Source organism: Cyanistes caeruleus, chromosome 2, assembly GCF_971803275.1.
Source record: "Cyanistes caeruleus chromosome 2, bCyaCae1.hap1.1, whole genome shotgun sequence".
Taxonomy (NCBI): domain Eukaryota; kingdom Metazoa; phylum Chordata; class Aves; order Passeriformes; family Paridae; genus Cyanistes; species Cyanistes caeruleus.
Genome location: NC_141702.1, coordinates 109033666 through 109055863, shown reverse-complemented (window position 1 = coordinate 109055863; position 22198 = coordinate 109033666). Strand labels below are relative to the sequence as shown.

Genomic DNA, 22198 nt, shown 5'->3' with positions numbered 1-22198 from the left:
GCACACTCCGGAGCCCACAGCTCCTGCAGAAACCATCACAGCACTCAGCGGGAGCAACCTTGTGTCCAGTCCTCACAGGGAGCTGTGGTGTCCAGCACTCCACCTCACTGGAATGAGGAACTGTTGCAGCCCCTTTAGAAGGAGCTGAGGAGGTTTGGCCTTCAGATCAGCTCCTTCCCACCTCTTGATTTGCTGCCCTGGCCAAGCTGCTGCTTGTGGCAGCACTTGTTTCACAGCTGAGAGCCCTGCTCTGCTGGCGTGCAGCCATTGCAGGAGCTTTTGCTAGGGACATGGAGCCTTTCAGATCCTCCTAAGGAAAGCTCGGGGCAGAATTTGTCAAAAGATCATTTTATGTGAGATGCTTTTGCCATTAAATCCTTTCTCTGTGCTCCATGCCTCACACAGTTAATATTTGAGGAAACAAGTTTGCTGCTCCAGAAATTCCTCACATCAGTCAGTTTGCCCATACAAGTACACTATTTTGGATGTGTAATTGTGGACAGGGCCCACAGTGGGCTGGGGGTCAGAATAAGGAGTTGACAGAAAGAGGAAGCCAGCAAGATTCCTGTGTGTCCATGAGAAGAAGAGAATGAAGATAAAGGTAGAAGGAAACAAAGAACATCTATGCTGCAAAAAACACCATGGAAAACCAGGATTTATCTGTATTTTTGATTTTTGGGGATGCTTGCTCAAAACAGTGGTTAGACCAATGGACTTGAGGGGTGGTGTGATGATGGCCAATGAGATGGGATGCATTGTGAGGTCAGAAGGCAATAAAAATGCTATGTATGGGCACAAATAAAAAACTTGGAAGAAGTTTCTTTGTGTCGTGTCTGCTCTGACGACGACATGTAATCTCACTTTAATTCATTGTGCAGAAGAACAGAAGAGCACTTCTTGTGATCTGTGTGTCTAACCTGAGTGACCTTGCCTCCAAGAACTTGGAAAAGTGGGGAGAGATGGAATCAGTAGCACAAGGATCTGCACAGTGATTCTCCCACAGGCCTGAGGAAACAGCCCACTTCCACTGGGCCACGGCTTTTTAGCCTACATCAAAACTTCATGCTTCAGATTGTGGTGGTGAATCCCCCCAGCCTTGTCAGGCCACACTGTGACCTGAGAAACGCTGGTTAGTCCTTGGCCTTGCTGAACAGCCCCTGGGCTCAGCTCCTCTTGAGCTTATCGGAAACACTGAGCGCCGCCAGGAACTTGTGCTGTCTAACGAGCTCCTGGGGTTTTCTATGAACAGCCTTGGAAATTACTTTTCTTGCCTGAATGGCATAACATCCTTCTTCTCACACTTTCAAAGGCTGGGTGCTGACCCAAAGTGCGGCCACGATGAAGCATTTTGTGACTGAGGCCCACTCTCTTGTGGCCCATGAACAGCGGTCCAAAGGAGGCCCTTGGAGCTCTCCTGGACCACAGGGGCTGCCAGCAGCAACCGCCCTCGGAGTGGGGCCTCTCAGAGCCAGCGAGCTCTCACGCTTGCTGCACTCGCAGGATCGCCCATCAGCAATGGATCCTGGGCCGATACCCCCACTCCTGGAGGCTGCAGTTTAACTACTGTTAAGCTTGAGTGCTGTTAAGCTTTTAGGCCATATTCCTTTTTATCCTTGTCCCTTATGTTCCTTTGTCAAACACACCTAAACACACACACAAAGATAGTTCTTGGTTCATTTCTGGTTTCATTGACTGCATTTTGTTGGTTGCTTTTTTCCTTGTTTTCCTTACCTTAACTGATTTGTAAGTAAGAGTGTGAATGTTGCCAATGAATTTTGTTGAGCTATTTTTTCATATTCAATCTGGTTTTTACCAATAACCTTGCTGGAAAACTTTTAAGCAATCTCAAACACTTGTTTGTAACAAGCTGTGGGAGCATTAGGTACAACCTCGGTTGACACTGAAAAGCAGGAGAGTCATTCTAAAGTGACAAGTTTAATTGCCCATTTTATTGCTCTTCTATTTCTTTGACTCTAGGAAGTGAGGCCAAGCTTTTCTTGGAGGCAGAACGTGTGTGAGATGCACTTTGGGATTATCCCATAGCTCTGGGCTGAATGGCACCCAGGAGTACAGACAGATTTGAGGAACCCTCATCACTGGTTGTTGGCCTCACATCCACTCATCCTTCTGCAAACAAGTAGCAAACAACACTGCTGAACTGCTGTCCTGGATAAATATACATACAGGTGACTTTTCCAAAGCAGTGCATCTTTTCCCACGTGCTCTTCTTACCTATGAAATTGTGATTGAAGACACCTCTGAGCCAGATCGGTGTGAGCTTGCAAAGGGGCAAAGCTTTGGGATTTGGGCACACTTCTCTTTGTTTCTTTGCTCAGGCCTTTTGTGAGCACAGATTACATGCAGGTAGAAAACTTTTGACTATACAGGATCTTTTGGGTCTATTGTCCCCTGTCCTAGTTCAGGGCAAATTTGGGAGAAAAGCTCCAAATGGGGGTTTCCCCAGGGAAAAAAATTCAAATGACCCCTCCCCGCAACTTGTCTGGGAAAAATAATTTCCTTGGAGAGAAGTGGAAAAAGATGTTTATTTAACAGAAATTGAGTAATATTAAACAATAAAACATCTTGTTGTTCGATGGGATGGCGAATCCAGGAAGAAAAGTCCTTTTCCATGTGGTGTAGTTCGGATTGCTCATGTTCTTCTCAGTCCTTTTGGCGCTGGATAGTGCTGAGGCCCAGGCCCCGGTGGGCCAAGGGCTTGAGCTCCTGGGGTTTGTCTGGGTGTTTTTCAGTCCAAAGCAGATTTGTACAGATCCAGGAGAAAAAGAGAAAAAAAGGTCCAGGGAACTCCTCTGCCTCAGCTAACTAAAACTAACTAAAAGCCAAAGAGAAGCTCTGTCCCGCTGTCTCTCCGTGCTGCAGAGAGCACAATCCAGGAGCAGGATGCAGGGGGGGTGAGTTTTCTTTCAACACAAGCTGCGTGCTTCTTCTACCCCCCATTGCTCTCAGAGCCAGTCTCAAAGGTGAGAGGCCCAGCGAGGAAAGGATGTGGTGATTCACTGGGACATCAAGTGAGCTGTACTCTGATAACCTCAGCACATCTCCCCTAGCCTAGCAGGTCCTAGTCTCACATTCTATGCTTGTTTTTTTAAAAATTTAACTTACATAACATTAAAAAAAACCACTGTATCTACAAAAATATATATAAAGAATTAAAATATGTCATCACTATTTAAAAACTACAATCAAAATGTATCCTCAAATGTACATTATAATATAAGAACACTTCATCCCTACTATACTATATCCCTATACTATACTACTATCCCTATACTATATCCTACATCCCTAACTCTAAAGCCTAAGCCATTAAACCTATTCTTCAATCAATCTTCGGAGAGGCAGAAGGTTCTTCCTGAGCTCCAAAGAAAGAGGGCTCTTCTGGACGGGAGGCGAGGACTTTGTAGGTAAGAGCACACATGAAGTATGCAGAGAAAACTTCGTAAGAGAGGAGCCTGTCAGGTCTGCAAAATGGAAACACAAAGTATAACAGAGAATGCAGTGCAAACCTAAAGCATCTGGAGCTCCATATATCATGGGACAGATTCCTGCAAACTTCTAAATAGCTGCACAGGAAACATGTTCCTGCCTTCAGCCACTTGAGGCAGGCCAGGGGACACCCTGCCCCACTTGCACAGAGCTACCACAGGAACAGCCTGGCCTCTGGGCTGGCCTGGGACAGCAGGGAGCCCAGAGCCCTGGGCTTTGCAGCCATGGCTCAGCTGCACATGCAGCCTCCTGCTCCTGTCTCTGCCCCACAGCTGAGCAGCCCTACAGCTGCACGGGGCACTGGCAGCAGCACAGCTCATTGCAGGGGGCACATGCAGGGCAGAACTGTTCCCTGGGGATGAGCACAGGCTCTCTAGGCTGGCACAAGACCCTTCGTCCTGCCAGAGAGCAGCCCAGATCCCCCCTCACCTGTGTGTGAGGCTGAGCCCTGCTCAGCCTTCGTCTTGTCCTCCATCTGGAGTTGTTTCAGGCCCCCCATGCCTTGACAAGGAAGGGCAGTGGAAAGAGCGGGGGCGGATGCAATCCTTTCCTCAGTATTTTGTCGTTGTTGGCACAGCAAAAATGTCACATCCAGAGGTGTTTGAGTCAGCTCTTCGTCAGCTTCCTGGAGAGCATCAGTCCCTCACCAGCCCAAGATGCTGGAGAGGTTATCCCGCACATGTGGAGGCTGGCTGGCAGCACACTTCCTCAGCTTGGTGCCCATCACCTTGTAGAGGGCAGAGGCAAGCTTGGTGACCACAGTGCGGACATTGGCGCTTCGCACGGGCAGCGCCTTGTTCCCCAGGAAGGACCAGAGCACAGGCAGGGCGTAGCGCTGGACGACTTCAGGGCTCCTGGGATAAACCCATTCCACAAGCACTGCCGGGAGAGAGACACAAGCTTCTTAACCACCAACCTGAATGCAAACTGGGATCTATTTCTAAGTTTTGCCTCTGGCTAAGATCAGAGAAAGAGCACACAGAACCTCTTGAGCCAGAAATGGGCAAAGCAGCTGATCCTCCCAGAAACAGAACCAGCAACCCCCCAGGATTAATTTCTCCCAGCAGGGCCTTGTAGCTCTGGCAGACTTTGTATTTTTATTAAACCATTTCATGATCTGTTTCTGCAGGGATAATGCCTGAATATGACAAATTGCCTTTTATTTCCATGGAGAAGTTTTCTAAACCCACACTGAAAATCTGGACATGCACCGCAGAGAGGCAAATGTGGGATTCCTAATAAAAAGGATGATTCCATTTTTGTGACCTTTGATGTCAAGTGCCAAAAGTCTAATCTGGCTCTTCCCTTTGCTCAGTGGCACACAGCAAAGGGCAGTACTAGACCACACTTCAAAACTCCAGCCCACCAGAGGTGGGTGCTGCTTGACACTTGGAGTAGAAACATCAGTGACTGGCTGGTGTCATTGGCAGAATGCTTTTGTGGCTTCCAACAAACAGCAGTTCCAAACCCCAGGGTGTCTTAAATAATGACCCAGACCCCATTGCCATGGCATCTGAGCATCTACACATTTTAATGGCATTTCCCCTCCCAATGTTAATGGCATTTTTCCTTACAATGCACACTGAAATGGGGAAAGAGAGAGAAAACTGTTACCCAGGGGACTGCAATTTAACCAAAACATGAGTGTTTCCTCACATTGTGCCTGAAGCATCCTCTCTGCTCGTTTTCTGAACTGAACAATATGAAACACAGAAGAAAACTGAGTATCAACAGGTTCCGTGCACAGCAGATATGGCTGAGAGGTCAAAAGCTGAAATGGTCTGGAGAGCATTCTCATTTTCTAAACAGGCAAAATGTTGTGTAGGAGCCATTTATTACTCTGTGGTGGAAGAGACTTCATTTTCTCTATGCTGATAATTCACCAGCAGTTATCAACATTTCAACAGCTCCTGGAAGTACCCAAAACCAATGCTTCTAAGTGGGAAAAGGGTTATGGTATCCATTTAAAAACGGGAGTTCACTTGAGTTGAAATGCAATTAAAGACATTGGTCAGTATGGACGTTGAGAAGAGAAAGAGCTGTGTGTTCCTACTAAATCTCAGAGAGCGCTTCTGCTCTTTCTAAACTAGCCCTAATTTATGTTTAATTCCTTCATTTGAAAAAGAGATCAAAATAACTGCAAAACTAAACTCCCTCTTCCTGGAGATCTACTTTATTCAACTGCTCTTTAACACGCCTTTGACATTCCCAATTGCTGAACATGCCCTTTTGAGATTCACAATGAAGATACAAAGTGTATTAAACCTTGCATTTAAAGATGCTGGCAGAATTAGTGGTGGATTTAGCCCCAGTTAAAGCAAGGCCATAAATCAGCTTCTCCACTATATATTGAGATGATGATGTTTCCATTCCTTGTCTGTTGCTGCCATAGCAAGCTCCTCTGAGGAATCAATTAGCAGCTGCATTTGTAGCATTTTGGACAGCGCTGACATAGGAAGACACTGTTTGCATTCCCTGAAATGCTCAGCCCAATGCCACTTTGACAGCACAGGCAGGGAGCCTGAGCACTCTGCTTCTGCCCCTCTGCCCACAAAGGCTACCCTTGCACTAAATCTGTGCCTCTAATATGTGTGTTGAGTTTTGACCTAAGCTGAGAGCCCCAGGCCCTGCAGGGTTCAGCCTCAAAACCTTCCAAGAGCAAAACAAGGATTCTGTGAGGACAAAACAAACTGATCCCCTGGAACAGCATTTGCCACCACTTTCCCTCAAGGGTCACAGATGCCCCTGAACTTCCAAGGGAGGAGCCAGCTAGGGTATTTTTAGCCCTTCCCTTTCCTGAAGGTGGCTTCTGAGATGTCCCAGTGAGAGCTCAGCCATGAGGCCAAGCACTGCCCCCGTCTCAGATGCTGCACACCACGGCAGCAGCCAGGAAAACCTGCCCAATACACCTGCCATGGGTGTGGGGCAGGAGGGACAAGCTCAGCAGGTCCTGATTTGGAGGAGCTACTCTACTGTCTATTCACAGGCTTTCCCTGTACATTCTTCCTAGGAAGACCTCTTGGCTTAGAAGGGTTGGCCATACCTGTGATACGCTCTGTGACGTCCAGCAGAGCTTGGCCACTCAGTTGACTCCATCTGTGGCCAAACTCTTTCATCAGTGATACTTTATCTACAAGAGAAACACACGTTTCTGCTCACTCTTCGGAGGTCATAAGAGAAAGGACAGTGGGGTGGGAAAGGGCAGGGGCAAGCCCATTTTATAAAATAAAAGTCAATTTCTGCTGGTTCTTGAATCCTTTTCTTCTTTCCTTCCAGCCTCCTAGGGAGGGTTTTTAATTCCAAAAGAAAAGCTCTCCTTGTACAATTGTAGATCCAAAATTGTCTGCTGTACCAGGAGCTATGTTAAACATTTCACATCAGGGACTTCAAGAGTTCAATCACATGTAAGCAGTGAAAAGGGTTTCCATCCCAGAGCAAAAATGAAGAATCCCATACTTGGAACAGAGAAAGGCACTGAGTCAGGCAGTTCATGAGCTCACAGAGCAGCTGAGGTGGAGAAAGTGGAAACTCCCCTGGAAGACCTGCCTTTCTAGCACTTCATTTCTCACACATATTCCCCAGTGCGGCATTTTCAGAGCTGACATAAATCTGTGTGGCAAAGGAATTTGCAGCAGCCCTTGCCTAGGTAGCTATTTGCTACAGCCATCTTGCACCATGCAAAACAACATGTGGAACAAGGCATCATTGACAGCTGGATTTCTACCTGTTTCTTATAAGGAAATGAAGCTGCTGAAACAAAAGTTCTCCTTTGAAAAATAAAGCCAAAGAAGGAAGGTGGGAAATGGTCAGCTAATGCCTATAAATGTAGATTCTTCCAGGAGGCTGCTCTGCAGAAGCTCTGAGGGGCCTGTGTCCCTTCATGCCAACAGCAAAGCTATTCACTTGGGAAGTCAAATGGGGCCCAAGCAAACTCCAAAATCCCCTTGGCTCTGAATTCTAGCAAAGCTGTAGACTTCCAGGACTTCCTCTTCAGACAAGCAGCACAGAGCCAAGGGCTCCTGGGACCTTTGGGAAATGCTGATGCACATTCAAGCCTGTTGGGGCACTGGTGTGTAAGGACTGCAGCTCCACAGCTTCTGGTGGATGTCAGCTGCAGTGTTCCACAGACAACAAGAGCTGTCAGGGCTCTCAGCATTCTCTTGTGTGGGAGAGGCAGAGACACAGCTGAGGAGAGTCCATGTCAGGGGTCAGCCTTACCTAAATGAGAAATGGATTCTTCCAGCGCTTTCACAGCTGCAGAATGAACCCCGGGATCCTTTGAATTCAAGTTGTTTGTAATTCCTTCAACCAAATGGATGATCACCGGGCTCAAGGCATTTTCCAGGATGCCAATGATTTCTGCCAGCACGTCCAGCGCTTTCTGCTTCACCCTCTTGTGAGTGTCAGATATTCTCAGGACCAAATAATCAAAAATCTGTGGAGAGAACAAACAAAATGACAGCTGGATTACAATGTCCTTGGTTTGAAGAGGGGATGTGGACATGTGCACTCAGCAATGTAAAAGATTGAATCTGATCCTTTTGGACAGGTCAACACTTGCTTGCACAATTTCACTGTTTTCCTGGGGACCACTCACTGCAGTGGTTGCACAACCTCATGCTGGTTGAAAGATTTTCATCTATTTTGATGAGGTATGGGTGGGGACAGAATAATTCCTATGGTGTTTCCCTCCCCCTGTAAATTATTTGATTAAATAAATTAATTCATTTATTAATTGAAAAATATGACCTTTGCTTTAGAAGTATGGAACCAGATATTTACAGTGCTCATTTTTCTGTACACTTGCCTCAAGTACTGAGGGCAATTTTGATATTGCCAAAACTATGGCTGGAGGAGATCTAAGTTTTCTTTAGTCTGTCTCTATCTCTGTGTCTGGAGAAGTGCAGGGCTCTGATCAACTCTTCCAGGAACCACACCATTTGTCTAACTAACACGTAGGCTTCTGAAATTTAATGTGCTGTACAGCTCTTATTAGAGCAGGTTCAGTCCCTTGACAGCCACATTACAAGGCACCATTTACTGGAGAAAGGGAAAAAGCAGCTTCTGGGAGGAGAAGGCACAGGTCTGTTCTTATTCATTTTCCTCCTTTTCCAGAGAGAAGAACAGGACCCCCCAAGAAGGTTGAGCACCATCTTTCCCAAGAGGAATAGGGAATGCAAATGAGTAGCCAGGCGCGTGCCTGTGCAAGACAAGATGAAGTTTACAGAAGTGTCCTCTAAAACAATCTGGGTTTAAACCAACCCAGCCTGATACTTCTCTTCTCCATCCAAACCCATGTTTTATTTAGAGAATAACTGCCATGCTTTCAGTGCTGCTATTCCCTTCACTTAACCCAGCTGGGAGTAGGAGAGAGCAGAAGCTACAGCAGCAGCAAACTCTGTCATCATTTGATGAACAGCATCAATAGGCACCTGCCCAACAAATACAGCTGGACTGAAAGAACTTGTTCTGAAGCCTGGATCTGAATGAAATTTGTCTGTGTAAGAGGGACCAGCCTGGCCCAAACTGCCAGGATGTAGAGCCAAGACACACAGAATGAACTTCACTGCTCCAGGCTTGGGGAAGGAGCTAAAGGAAAGGAACAATGAAGATACCCTACATACTTGGACAATGTTAGTGGAGATGAGCTGGGGGCGAGTTTGGCACAGCTCGAGAAGGAATGCCACTCCTTCCAGCCGTGTCTGAAACCCCTTGGCTTCCAGGAGACTGTAAAGCTTCTGGAGCGGCTCTGTTTCTTCCACAGATGGAGGTAACGTGACCTGGGCTTTTGCACGGTGGAGGAGGCGTCCCTCAGAGGTAGACTTCACCCTGGAAAATAAAACCAAATTAGAACTTGGTGGTGATAATACCTTCAGTTAATGGAGAGCAAAACATCTCGAGGAGCATCCCTAATGATGTGATTTCCAGCTAGAAAATCATGAGGCTCTGAAAAACAACGTGGACCTCATGACAATCATTACAGGAGACAATCTGCGAGTAACATTCTCACCAGTGCTCACTCAGGAAAACCAAGGATGAGATGTATCTGATCTACCTTCAGATGGCTTCCCAGGCACAAAGGTCTCATTGCTTTGTGGGGAAAGAGAATTTAAACTTGCAAGTTTAAATGCCTCCTCATAGGGGACATGTGTGTCTTATAGTAAGGAAACTCATCACTCTGGAGAAGTGTCTCTACAGCAGGCATGACAATCTGTAACAGTAGCTCAGATGCCTCTGAACAGATGAACAGGGGCATATCTGAAGGATCCAGGAAATCAGTAACAGAGATAAAAACAGAAGGCAGACATCCCAGCACTATGCTAACTTTATGTTTGCTTCCCCAGAGACTAGATCCACAGTTTAACAAACCCACAGGGAACAATTCTCCTGCATCAACCTGTCTCTTCCATGAGCATTCCAAGTACCTAGCTATGCTACTGAGGCATGTGCTCACTCTTCTGCCACCACTGAGCATGACAGAGCTAAAGAACTCTCCTCTGTTATCACAGGAGAACAGGTACAAGTAGCTCTACCCCTGGCAGAAAGGACAGCAAGGACCAAATTGCTGTCTTAAATTTGGACTGCAGCACAGGGGGAGATAAACCAAACATGCAGTCCATCAAGCAAACAGTGTGAAGGACAGGAATATCATAACAAAACATCCACATTGAGACACCTGTTGACCAATGTCGCTTAGGAATTGCCTTGATACTTACTACTCAAACTTGGTACAGTTTGAGAGTAAGAAAGGCATGAATCAGCCAGGCCCAACAACTTGCATGGGAGCTGCTTGTTTGGGGAATGGCATCTTGTTTCCTGACTGGGACTTCTCATCAAGACACCAATCTGAAAAAGACTCCTCTCTGATGAAAACAACCAACCCTGATTGAATTTACTTGTCCCAAGTCCGGCAGCAGAGACACAGCCCTCTCCATGCCTCCACAACACTGCCCTTGCCAGTGCACTGCATCGTCTGAGCCACAACCAATGGGTGTCTTTTTGTTACCCAATTTCTGTGGAAACCTCTTCAGAGAAGCTGTGTTCAGTGTAATGCAGAAGTAGCCAATTTTTATCATGGAGCATTTGTAGGGAATGGAAACCATCTCTGGCACAGGTCATCTCCCCCAGAAAGATTTTCCTGAGGAAGGACATGTAAAGCTTGTCACGTGCTTTGTCCCATCTAACAAAAGTGCTCAGTACCGTTTACTAGAAGGCAATGTGGCCTGGGGCTTCTTCGAGGAATCGCTGCTCTTCTTCACCGGCATCTTGACTGATGGGCCTTCACCCTTCTGGCTTTCCATCTCCTACAAAGACATAAAGAAACCCCATGACTCTTTAGAAAATGCAATAGGAAACTCCCTGTTTAAAACACAAGTTAGAACCTCAGGATCACGGCTACCAAGGCTTAGGGAGACATTTCCTAGCTTACAGAAGGCAACAGACCAGAGATTCAGTGATGCCAACTCTTTGTTCTCAATAGCCCAAGGCAGGTTATGGGTGCTGCCATACTGAGCAGCACTCTAAAATCCCAAATTCATTAGGCTTGAGCAGAAATGGGAATAATGCACACTGGTAGGCAATGAGTGTTCTTTAAGGAAGCAGCAGAAAAATTTGGACTCTCTGGGAGCTGGCCCATTGTGTTGGAAGTTGATTCAACACTTGCTCTCCCTGTTCCTCCACAACGTCACGCTCCCTTCTATGATGTAGATAAGAAGAATAAAAAAACCCCTCAAACAAACAAATGGTTTTCCACTGGATGCTGCTGAATTCACCAAGCTTCCTCCAGCTCCATAGGGTTAAGAGCTATAATGCAGTAGGACAGTATTCCCAGCAGGCAGATGGTAATTGTAGTAATCAGGATTGACATGTACATCTTTTGCATATTTGGAAGTTTTCCTGGCACTACAACATCCAGTGTCTTTTGCATAGACTATGTTATCTTCAGAAGCACTATTCGCATTTAATTCCTTTACTGGGGGCATAGCAGGGAGAGCATGGTGAGGGGTTACACTTAAATGAAAACCCTTTTTCTCCTCTTCCCCTTTCCCCTTTGTGATATTCAAAATATTCAAAACCCCACTTTTTCACCAAGAATACCAGTCCCTTTGTAGTCTGCAGATGAACAAGCTGAAGATTAACTGCTCATTCCCAGGAGCAAAGTGATTCAGAAGGATGAGATAAAGACTGATTAGGTATATTTGATCTCATATAAGCATTGGCAATCCTTGCACAAAGGAGACATTTCTCCTGCCAAGCACTTACTTTCTTCTTAATTCTTGTCAGAATATCTTCCAGGTCACGGGTAGAAACAGATTTCTCCAAAAGCCTTTTAAATTTTTGATGACTTAGCATCATCTTCACCATCTCCTGTCCATAGTGCCTAAGGAACAAAGGAAGGGAAAGAAAGGAAAGTGAACAAACATAGGAAGAGTGTTAACAGAAGAGGCTGATACCTTAAACTCATCAGGTGCAATCCTTGCATAAGAAGGCATTACCTACTCAGCAAAGAGAGACATTTACCTCCACTTGTCACTGCACAGTGCTGTCAGCTGATCACAAGAGGCAAGAGGAGAACGTGGGGCAACAGAAAATACCATTTGATTCTGAAACTGTGTGTGTGCTTCTGTGGGATCAATGGATCCCAGGGAACAATCAAAACACATCTGCTTGGTTGTCAGAGCCCATTAGCAGTGTCTTGCTGCCACTGCACAATAATTTGCCTTCCTTTAACAGGCAGGCAGGCCAGGACAAAACACCTCTTGCTTCCTATTGATTATTCTATACCATATGTATGGACAGGGGCAGCTAGTTGCTCCTGTGTTCTTGGCAGCTATTAATGGGAATTTACTCATGAGGGGATTTTGGTGGTTTGGGTTTGGGTTGATTTTGCCACTCAGAACCTGCAGTGCTCTTCAAGAACAAATTTGGAGGCCATTCAGCCACAGATAACAGCATTAGAGATTTCTTCAGAATAGGTTTAGAAAGACTGAATACATTGGCTAAAGACCCCTGAAGTATTTCTAGGAAAATCTTAAGTTAATGAGAAATATATATTTGGGATTCTTCAGTGATGAAAAGTAGGCAATGCTTTGTCTTTGTATGGTGCACCTAAGGCCAAACAAAACTGTTAGTCTGGCTAATCTGAGCTCTTTTGATCTCAGTCAAGAATTCTTCAAGTCACAGGAAGCTGGCAATGCTCCTTCTTGCTGGACAACCTCAGGTTACCCAGTACAATCATTTCCCTGGGGAACCGAGAGCACTGGTCACAATACCAAGGCTGACAGAGCTCAAGAAGGGTTTGGACAATGCTCTTGGGCACATGAAGTGTCTCTTGGGGTGTCCTGCACATGGCCAGGAGCTGGACCTGATGACCCTGATGAGTCCCTTCCAACTCAGCGTATTCCGTGATTCTATGACCCTTATCCACATGGAGAGGTAACATATTATTTCCTGTAGTTTCTACAATTTTGTGGGTTTCCCTTTTAAAGCCAGACACCAAAGAGATTCCGTGGTTTAGGAGGTGAAATGAAGATCATTACCTTGTGTCCTTGTGACAGTCCTGAGCAAGTTTCCCTGCCACCTGTGCCAGGGTCTCAGCCCTGGGTGTGCCTGCGATCTTCGTGACTCCAATTTTCCCCATCAAGGACAGGAGGAGTTCGGCCGCACACTTCCGCACCTGGACGTAGCGGCTCCTGGGAAGAAGAGAGCAAACACTGGGACACAGGGAGAAGGAGGCACAGCTGCACAGGCCTTGGCCAGAGAATGCTCCCTGTCCTTGCTGGGCAAAGGAGGCCTGGGTTCTCCCTGCAACTTTAGACACCTGTAGGAGGTTCTGTCCTCAGATAAACACAAAGTTAGCATTGCACAGAAGGAGTGCCTGCAAGGAAGAGGGAGGAATTCAGTCTCCCTGCATTATCTGATACTCAATTTCTTTCCCAAAAATTTCCCTGAGAAAGATTGAAAAATAGATTACATATGAATAATTTAGAAATTAATGACAACTCATGCTGACCCATCAGAGGCACCCACTACACAAAGCAGCAGAAGCAGGACTGAGGCTCTTTCCTCCCATTTACCCCCAATTCTAGAGACCTCTTAAGAAAAACAAATGCAGGGAAAATGCCCCATGATTTGGGGCATGAGGTTGCAGAATATTCAGCAATGCTGCCTGTTCCTTCTGTGAGGCTTGGCAAGGGATACATCTGAATGTTTTACCCTATTCCAAAGCTGAGGGAGGGGTGGCAGGCAGTTTAGCCAGGTTGTTCTGTTCTAGAGACTGTCTCTTGGGAACTATCAGGCCCAGCACCAACACTTAAGGCAGCATTTGCTTCAGCTGTCCAATGGCATTCGGCCTGTGAAGGTGCCTGTAAAGTGATTCATCATCTCAAAGCTAACATGAAACATCAGTTTGAACAGAAAGTAAAGCTCTAAGGCCAGGACAGTCCTACAAGAATCCTTTTGGCAGGAGCTGCACCTGCTGTGCTATCTGTGCCCCACCCAGCACATTCTCTTCCATGTGCTCCATGCCCCAGCAAGTCCCCTCCTTCTTTCTCAAGCTAATGGCATAATGAGGAGGCATGGTTTGTCCCAGGGCCTCTGTGCTTAGCGCTGTGAAATATCAAAGAGCGCTCACAGCTACAACTTCAATTGTCCCTCTTCCCACAAAAGCACAAGGCTCTATCCTTAGCCTTTGCAGGCACTTTCACTTCCCCACCATTCACCAGTTCTGGGAAGCTCTGACAGGCTGGGAATTCCAGGAAGCAGCAGGAAGCTGAGTCAGAGGAGGTTTAGGTTGGATATGAGGAAAAGGGTTTTCACCCAGAGGGTGGTTGAGCACTGGAACAGGCTCCCCAGGGCAGTGGTCACAGCACCAAGCCTGACAGAGTTGAAGAAGCATTTTAACAACAATCTCAGGCACTTGGTGTGATCCTTGGGGTGTTCTGTGCAAGGCCAGGAGCTGACCTCGATGCTCCTGATGGGCTCCTTCCAACTCCCCATATTCTACAGCTCTGTGATTCTGTGAACTTATAGGCTGCAGGAGGGCAGAAACAGGTGACAAGAGGAAAGAAGTGAGGTTGATGGGGGAATGAAGTCCCTGACTTCACAGAAGATGCAGGATGCAGGAGCCTTCCCTCCCACCATTCCCATTCTGTCTCTCATCCCTTCCCCCACGCACACACTAGAAGGTGAAGAAGATCACTAGAAGAAGAAGAACCTACTTGGCTCCCCTGTCCATGAGAGCAGCCAGTGCTCGTGCAGGAGTCACGTTCTCCACCATGATCCCCAGGGTCTGATTGGCTGCTTTCTCCAGAAACTCTGGGGAATTCCAAACCATCGGGAGCAGGACCTGAGCAACCTCATCCACTTTGGAGTCCATGTCCTTCTTCAAGGCTGCAAAGAGCTCTCCAAGAGTGACGATTGCAGCGTAGGACACCTTTGAGCGGAGGTTGGTCACCTGGGGAAGTGATGAGAGAAACATAAGAATCACCTTGAAAAGAAAACCAGTGGCCTTAGACAACAGTCCCAGGAACTGACAACACTTCCCACTGTGTCCAGGGGAAGATGAAAGCACAATAAGAGCAGGAGAGCATAGGCACACAAAGGCACTTAGTCTGGCACCAGTTTCTGGCCTCAGACCTGCTGACAGCAGGCCTAAAAACAAATCATTTCAATTAACTCTTCTATCATGTCCACCCCTTTGATTTTAGGCCCGTTTATTCAGAAATAAACAAATTAAACAAGTGCTGCTAGCAAACGATAAGGCACAAGTCGTAAAGAGAAAAGAATCATGTGCTCCTGTTCAAAAAAGCAACACTATTAGTTGAAGGACTTAGCCAAGAAATGGAAAGCACAGGCTCAAGTCTACAGACTAATTGGCAGTGTTGAATTACAACTCAGGCAGAGATTAGGACACTGGAAAATAACATAATTAATGTCTCAGTTTGTGCATTTGCACCTTGCTTTACAATGACACCTCACTCAAAGATGAGTGTCAGACAGCCAACCTACCAGGAAATACAGCTACATGCACACACTGATCCTAGCTGACAGACATTAGAAATACAAGGTCTAGAAACAGAAATGAAGGCAATCCCTAAGCACACATGGACATGAACATGCACATATCTACTCTACACACCATGTATGAGGTATGGGGGAAAATTCAGAAGAATGTTCTCACCTCGCTGGTAACTGCCAGGCAAACTTCACGAAGTCTACAAAGCAAGACTTCTGAATGGGACCCAGCCAGCTGTCCGATGCTGGAGAGCGCCTTCTCCTTCAGCTCCCTGAAAGGCAAGTCCCAAAAAGATTGGGTTTTCTCTCCACCCAAGAACTAGGCAGCACCCTCTGAAATGACCAGGCTGGCAGCTCAGTGGGACCTCAGTGGGAGGTTCTTTTCAAGGAGCACTTCAGGAACTCATGGCCACAGGATTCTGTGGCTGTCAAAAGCACACACAAATCCAAAAGGCAAAGAGAGGGATTTCAGAGTCTTCATTTGTGGCCATTTTACAAGACAGCCTTCCTGAAACCTCTGGCCCATGAGGTCCATGTTTCACTGCTTCTTAGAAGCTGTGAGACCAAACCAAGCTGCTGTTTCCTGTCACCTCCCTGTTCCTGTCCCTGAGACACAGTCCCATGGGGCTGTTACTGGGGCTTTTTCCTTCTTTACCAGCCCCAGCAGGCAGTTCAGCAGTAAGAGACTGCACTGGCACTCTGGAGCTGACTTTCCACTCTGCAATCCAGGCCTGTCTCTCACCCACTCCACTTCTTTTCCTCCTTGCCCAAAAAAGCAGCAGGATGTCCCAGAAGATTCCACAACTGGGCAAGAACAGCTAAAACTCTGGCAAAGCCCGCTACCTAAAACAACCCCCACAAGAGCAATATGTTATTGTAAGGGTGCAAACAACTCCATCTCCCAGCACCTGCTTTGTGCAGGCCCTCAGCTACAGGCAGGTTTGTGAGGCATCAGGGCTGCAGCACAGGGCTGGTGATCGATCCCACAGGAACCCCTGATGTCACCCAGACTCCCCCACACCTCCAGAGGCTCTCTGCACCTCACAGGGCACCAAGGAGAAATGGGGAAGAGAAAGCAGAAGAGAAAGGGCAAAGCAAAGGTGACTGCACAAGGAGATGCATTGTGGCAGATTTTTCATGTTTATCCCAGTGTGAGTGGAGTCCTTATCTCCGTGTGAATGAAGCATCCACCAGTGAGTGGATGCTAACCCAGACATCAAAAAGACAACCAATACCTCCCAACATCCGTCAGGTTACCACCTCTGGGCCTCCTTCTGTCTGTGTCAAATTTTGGGACACGATGTGAGTTATAACCAAGTATCTCAGGCCCATATGAAGCAGTGAGAAGTAAAATTTGAAGGAAAAAGTTAAATTCCAAAAGTGCAAGATTCCTAGAGGATTATATTTCTTTTTCCTTCTCTTCTACCATGAGACCTTCAGAGGTAATGACAGGCTGAGGGACTTGAAAGCACAAGTCAGGCCATTTCTCAGGAAGAGGAACTCCCTGGAGCTGCTTCTGGCATTCACAGCAGGAGGTCCCAGGGAGACCCTGTCATCACCTGCCATTGCTGTCAGCAGTGGGGCCAGAGAGAAGAAATCTTACTCAGTCCCACTGGGCCAGTGCTCCAAGGCACCCAAATCTCTACACTCAAAAGTGCTGCCATCCTGCTTCTGCCTTCAGCCAGCAAATCATCTTGTCCCACAGCTTTCTCTCTTCCCTCAAGATTTCCTCTGCAGCTCCATGGAGCAGCAGGCAAAGCGAGCAAACAGCAGGGACCTGCTGCAGCTGGAGCACTGCTGCAGACCAAGGCCAAGAAAAGGCTGCTGTCAAATCTTTATCCTCTCACGGCTCTGCAGTGGTTTCACTGGTGCCCCTTGGCCCTCTGGGCTGTCGGGGCTCAGAGGCACTAGCAAGATCCACTTCTGAGCTACCTTAACGCTAAGAGGGAGACAGAGTGAACGGGGCCTTTCTTACCAGTCATCGCTGCCCAGCAAGGACAGTGCCTTGAGCAAGGCCTGCTGTGGGTCACAAGTGGCTGTGTCCTTCTGCCAGTTCCCACGCAGTGGCTCCTCTCGACGCTTGGCACCAGAGGCCGTCTGCGAGGTCACTGTGAGGAGAGGGTCAGCCATGAGCGCTGCAGCCCCGGGCAAGGCACCCCGCCATGGAGCGGCCTGCAGCCCCATCTCCCAGCCAGGCTTCCCTGTGGGACAAAGTGGCACTGGGACAGACACTTCCCTGCTGCCTGGCTCCTTGGGCTGCTTGCTTTCTCCCAGCCCCCCCAGCTGGGCCCAGCTCCAGGCTAAAGCTGACAGCTGCCCACACAGCGCCAGCTGCCAAGTGCCACAGCTACCACAGGCAGCGGCAGCTTCCTGAGGCCGCAGAGCTCCCACTGCCTGCCAGACAGCGCCCACCAGCAGGACTTGCTAGCCCAGGAGGGAACCCCTCAGCTGCCTCTCTTGTCTCAGCGCCCTGATTTCCCCCAGCCCCGACGACAGAGGCACTCTGCAACTCCCTGAGGAAAGACCTGCAGCTGCCTCGCCACAGCACCAAGCCCAGCCTGAACAACCCAGCCCTGCTGGGCCCGGCTGAATCCCCACGGAGCAGCTACCAGGGAGCAGCGATACCTGACCCTTCACTCCTGACAGCGCCTCTCTTCCCATTGCCTTCAAATCTTCTAGACAGCAGACAGCTGACTGCACATACATTGTAGCCTACTGTTGCCCAGGGAGTACTTTATGGATTTTGTTCTTTCCAAGCATCATGAGTCTTTGCCCTTTCAGAGGGGCACACTGGCTGTATTTCAAAGATGCTGAAGTGAAATTTCTTTGTCATCAAATGGATGTGTTTGTGAACTCAGCGGTGCCTAAGCCTACACTTGAGGAAAATTGCCACTTCCAGTCTAGACAGTTGATATAAAAGCCTTCCAAATGCAAACTGAGGATAAAAATATGCAAATACAGCTGCAAATTGTTGCCAGACACATGCTCTTGATAATCAGGTGTCCAGGCTTTGCCTTAATTGAATTTTTTGGTATGGAAAAAAATGAAAAAGGTATGAGAAAAATCAGATGATAAATGCATGTCTTATGAAACCCAATTGTCATCAAAAGCACTGTGCATCCAAAATTTCATGTCATGCTCTCAATAGCTCATTTCCTAATGTGTAGATGAAAACATCAGAGCTGTCTACAATGATGGACTATCAACACTGAACAGAATCTAGATGAACTTCTCTAGACTCTGCAGGGTTTCTGTGCTACCTTGCCTGTTCTCACAAAGTATGCCATAACATCAAAAATATTCAGACGGGGGCTAATGTGGATGTCACTGATGTACCCCAGACACTGACATCAGTGATGTCACTGCAGAAGTGTGTGGACATACACATCTAGATTCACTATGAATGGAGAGCCACGTCAGGCTACTTCTGGTCAATTCTCAACATGGAAGTAGCACCTCTAGAAAGGAGCATTCCAAGTATCATTCCTAGCTCCTTTCTTCTTATCTCACCCTACCTGGAATGCTAGCACAGGCACTCTACCCACAAGGGAGAGACAAGAGCCACTAGGGACTATCTGCTGGGTATTTACTGCAGGCAGCAAACAGCCTGGGAGCACCAGGCAGCCCCTCCGGGCTGTCACCTGCTACATACGGCCACTGTATTTGGCTGGGGTGACACAGGAGGCACTGCTTGTTCCCTCTTGGCACTGCAGGCTGTGGGATGGCAGCAGTGAGGAGCCACTGGGCACTTCTGGGAGCAGCAGCACGACTGCACCAAGCTGCTGACTGCCACGCAGAGACAGCCCTTGCTGGGATAGCAGGAAAGCTGTCTGCAGAGCCGGACAGCAGCACAGGCAGAGGGATGAGATGGTGAGTGGACAACTGATCATGGTGGTACTCGTAGGTGCCCAGTGAGCACACCCTGGCACACTGCCCCACAGCTCATCCCTGCAGTTACAGCTGCCTCTTGCACCAGTGCTGTGGTTTGGACTATGAGGAGGGGCAAAAGCCAGAGCTTAGGCCTTTACCACTACTTTATTCAGCTCAACTTTCCAATGGATCTCTAAGAACCAACTGCTCCACTACTGCAGAGCTGGACTAACTCAGAAGTACATTTGCTGTTCATTCTCAGGACAGGCTATGGACCCAAGATCCCAGCTGTGCTGGGTGAGGCAGGTGGCAGTTTGTGCCCCTTGGGCAAGGAAAAACCCATGTGGGAAAAAGCTGCCTCAGAGCAGGCTTACCTGAGGAGTTGCGTGGGAAACTGCCAATCCCATGGATGATGGGCATATTGGGCAGTGAGGGCATGTTGTCCTGCTTCCTCAAGACCTTCTCCTTCAAGGCACTACCAGGGTATTTTCTCCGCACACTGGAAGCTGTGCCATCGACAGGCGGTACGCTAAAGCCTGTAGGGAGACCAAAGAGGAGCTTGTAAGTGGAGGCTGCTGCACAGGGTGACGATGGAAAGGGCCAGAAAACTTGCTGGACTCGGGTAACAGCTCTTTGTTATCCCAAAGAACTTCAAGTATAACAGTGGCATGCTAACATGGGACTGTGATCACAGTATCACAGAATCCTACAAGAGTTTGGCTTGGAAGGCACCTCTAAGCACCATCTAGTCCAACCCCTGTGAGCAGGGACATCTTCATCTAGATGAGATTCCTCAGAGCCCCATGTAAATTGGCTTTGAACACCTTCAAGAATGGATCAACAGCAGCTTCTGTGAGCCCACCCTTCCAGTGCTTCATCCCCTTCATTATAAAAACATTCCCCCTAGAATCTAATCTGAATCTACCCTCTTCTAGTTTAAAACCAAATTGCAGTGATGCTTCCCCTAAGAAAGAAGGAAAACCCAGTATTGCTTTGCTTTTGTTTTCCTGTTTCTGGCTGGGGAAGTTACCAAATGAAAGTGCAGATAGCCTTGAGTGATGCCCTTGGGCTGAGTGCTGCCTCCTAAGGTCCCTGCTGCCACCCTGGGGGCAGCACACACAGCACTGCAGTCAGAGCCCCTCAGCCAGGATTCAGTCAGGAACGCTGCTTGCTCCTGGGGCTACAACAGAAGCACTGGCTCAGGGCTTCAGCACAGCTCTACAGTGCCAGCTCCTCAGCAGGCTGTGGCAGGAGAAGGATCTCTGGTGTTTTCATTAGAAGCAGTTGAATTTTGTTTCTTCTCAGTTCCACCATGGCTGAGAAGCATTCTTCTGGACTCCCCTTCCCTGCAGGCTGCTCTCCAGGAGAGAGTCTGAAGCCCCAGTTAACTTTGCAAGACAAAATTTTCTACTCTGAAAGACTTTGGAGATGAAGGTGGGAAGCTGATATTCTGTTACTGAGTCTGTGAAACCTTGGGCATGACTCTTCATGCCTCTGTATTATTTTGGGGGGAAGGGAAAGAACTCCTCTTCAAGCTTCCACTCAGATGCAAGCAGAACAGCCTGACTGCAGCACTGTGCAAAGGGCAAGCAAGTGGTCAAAAAGGACCACAGGTGTAGTCTGCACTTACTTGCTTCTTCTGCATCCCCAGGGTCAGCTGTCTGTGGAGGCAGCTGCAAGGATGTTTCTGTTTGCCTCCTTCTCTTGAGCTCTTTCTCCAACAGCTCCATTTTCTTCCGCTCTAAGTTCTTTTGAGCCAACTTGCACAATGCAGGACGGATCTAGTTGCAAAGGAAATACATCACAAATGTAAGCAGAGATACCCAAACCAGACACAACATCTCATCAGGAGCACAGGATCCATGGAGAGCCACAGTCTTTAATGCAGCTCCATATTCATTCCAAGTGTTTCAGAAGAATGTCTCCCAACCTCATCTTGGCAATTACACACAAGGAGGTGGAAGACTTTAGGGCCACAACCTTACACTGCTCCAACTGCAACCTATGACAGGAAGCCCTGCTTGAAGCACCAAAGTCATAGGAGTGCTCCAAGACAGGTGAAGAGCTCACATGACCAGAGAGCAGGAAGTTCAGTTCCTACAGGCCATGGCAGCAGAATAAAAACCATGTGCAATAAATACGCAGCAAGGAGGGGTAATTGCTCTTGCTTAACACTCATGGCCAGGAATGGCAGCTGTTCTCACTTCCTGGCTTCTGAAGAGCTCAGCTCTGAAGGTCTCTGAAGGACCTCAAGCAAACGACTCATGTGAAAACAATTTCTAGAAACACTGATATTAATGAGCAGAAAAATTGAGAGAGAGCTGTGAGATACAGCCAGAAAGGTTACCATGAAAAATCAAACTCTCATTTTATTTTTCAGCCTTGCTTACGCTTAACATTACAATCTTTGCTTCTCTGCTCCTGCGGGTGCAATTTGCACACATTCACAAGTCTGCAGCTTGCTCTGCCATTCAGAACTTCTCTAAAATGACCTTGGCACCTAAAGAATGCTTCTAGCATGACCTTAGCACCATCTCCAAATCAGTCACCTTTTCACCACTAGTAAAAGCCACACAATTGTTCTTTAAAAAGCAAATATATTCCAAGAAGAATCCCCATCCCTCAGGAATGGAAGACTATGATTATCAGTGACATTTGGGGCCAAGCAATAAGGAAAGGAAGTCTGCTCATCCCTGTCTTTAACCCTTACCTTTCCAGAGCTGTCCCTCAGGTCTTCATCACTCATATGACCAGGACTGGTGGGACGATCTGTCCCCTTGGCTTGGCTCAGTGGGAGGCCTGGGAA

General features: G+C 47.6%; 2 protein-coding genes across 2 annotated transcripts in view; one reads left to right on the top strand and one right to left on the bottom strand.

Annotated features, from left to right (window-relative positions):
• Positions 1-22198, top strand: part of LOC147655111 (TOG array regulator of axonemal microtubules protein 2-like) — a 212846-nt gene that overhangs the window by 50344 nt on the left and 140304 nt on the right. The window lies entirely within an intron of this gene.
• Positions 2526-22198, bottom strand: part of LOC111942689 (TOG array regulator of axonemal microtubules protein 2-like) — a 45207-nt gene continuing 25534 nt past the window's right edge. The window contains exons 14-27 of the mRNA XM_086871551.1: positions 22103-22191; positions 21023-21173; positions 19767-19928; positions 17498-17630; positions 15689-15794; positions 14727-14962; positions 13047-13199; positions 11770-11887; positions 10708-10811; positions 9132-9336; positions 7726-7942; positions 6551-6637; positions 3937-4386; positions 2526-3482 (exon numbers count right to left, since the gene is read on the bottom strand). Coding sequence (XP_086727677.1) covers positions 4151-4386; positions 6551-6637; positions 7726-7942; positions 9132-9336; positions 10708-10811; positions 11770-11887; positions 13047-13199; positions 14727-14962; positions 15689-15794; positions 17498-17630; positions 19767-19928; positions 21023-21173; positions 22103-22191 — 1997 coding nt within the window. The 3' untranslated portion in view covers positions 2526-3482; positions 3937-4150. The remainder of the gene's footprint in view (positions 3483-3936; positions 4387-6550; positions 6638-7725; positions 7943-9131; positions 9337-10707; positions 10812-11769; positions 11888-13046; positions 13200-14726; positions 14963-15688; positions 15795-17497; positions 17631-19766; positions 19929-21022; positions 21174-22102; positions 22192-22198) is intronic.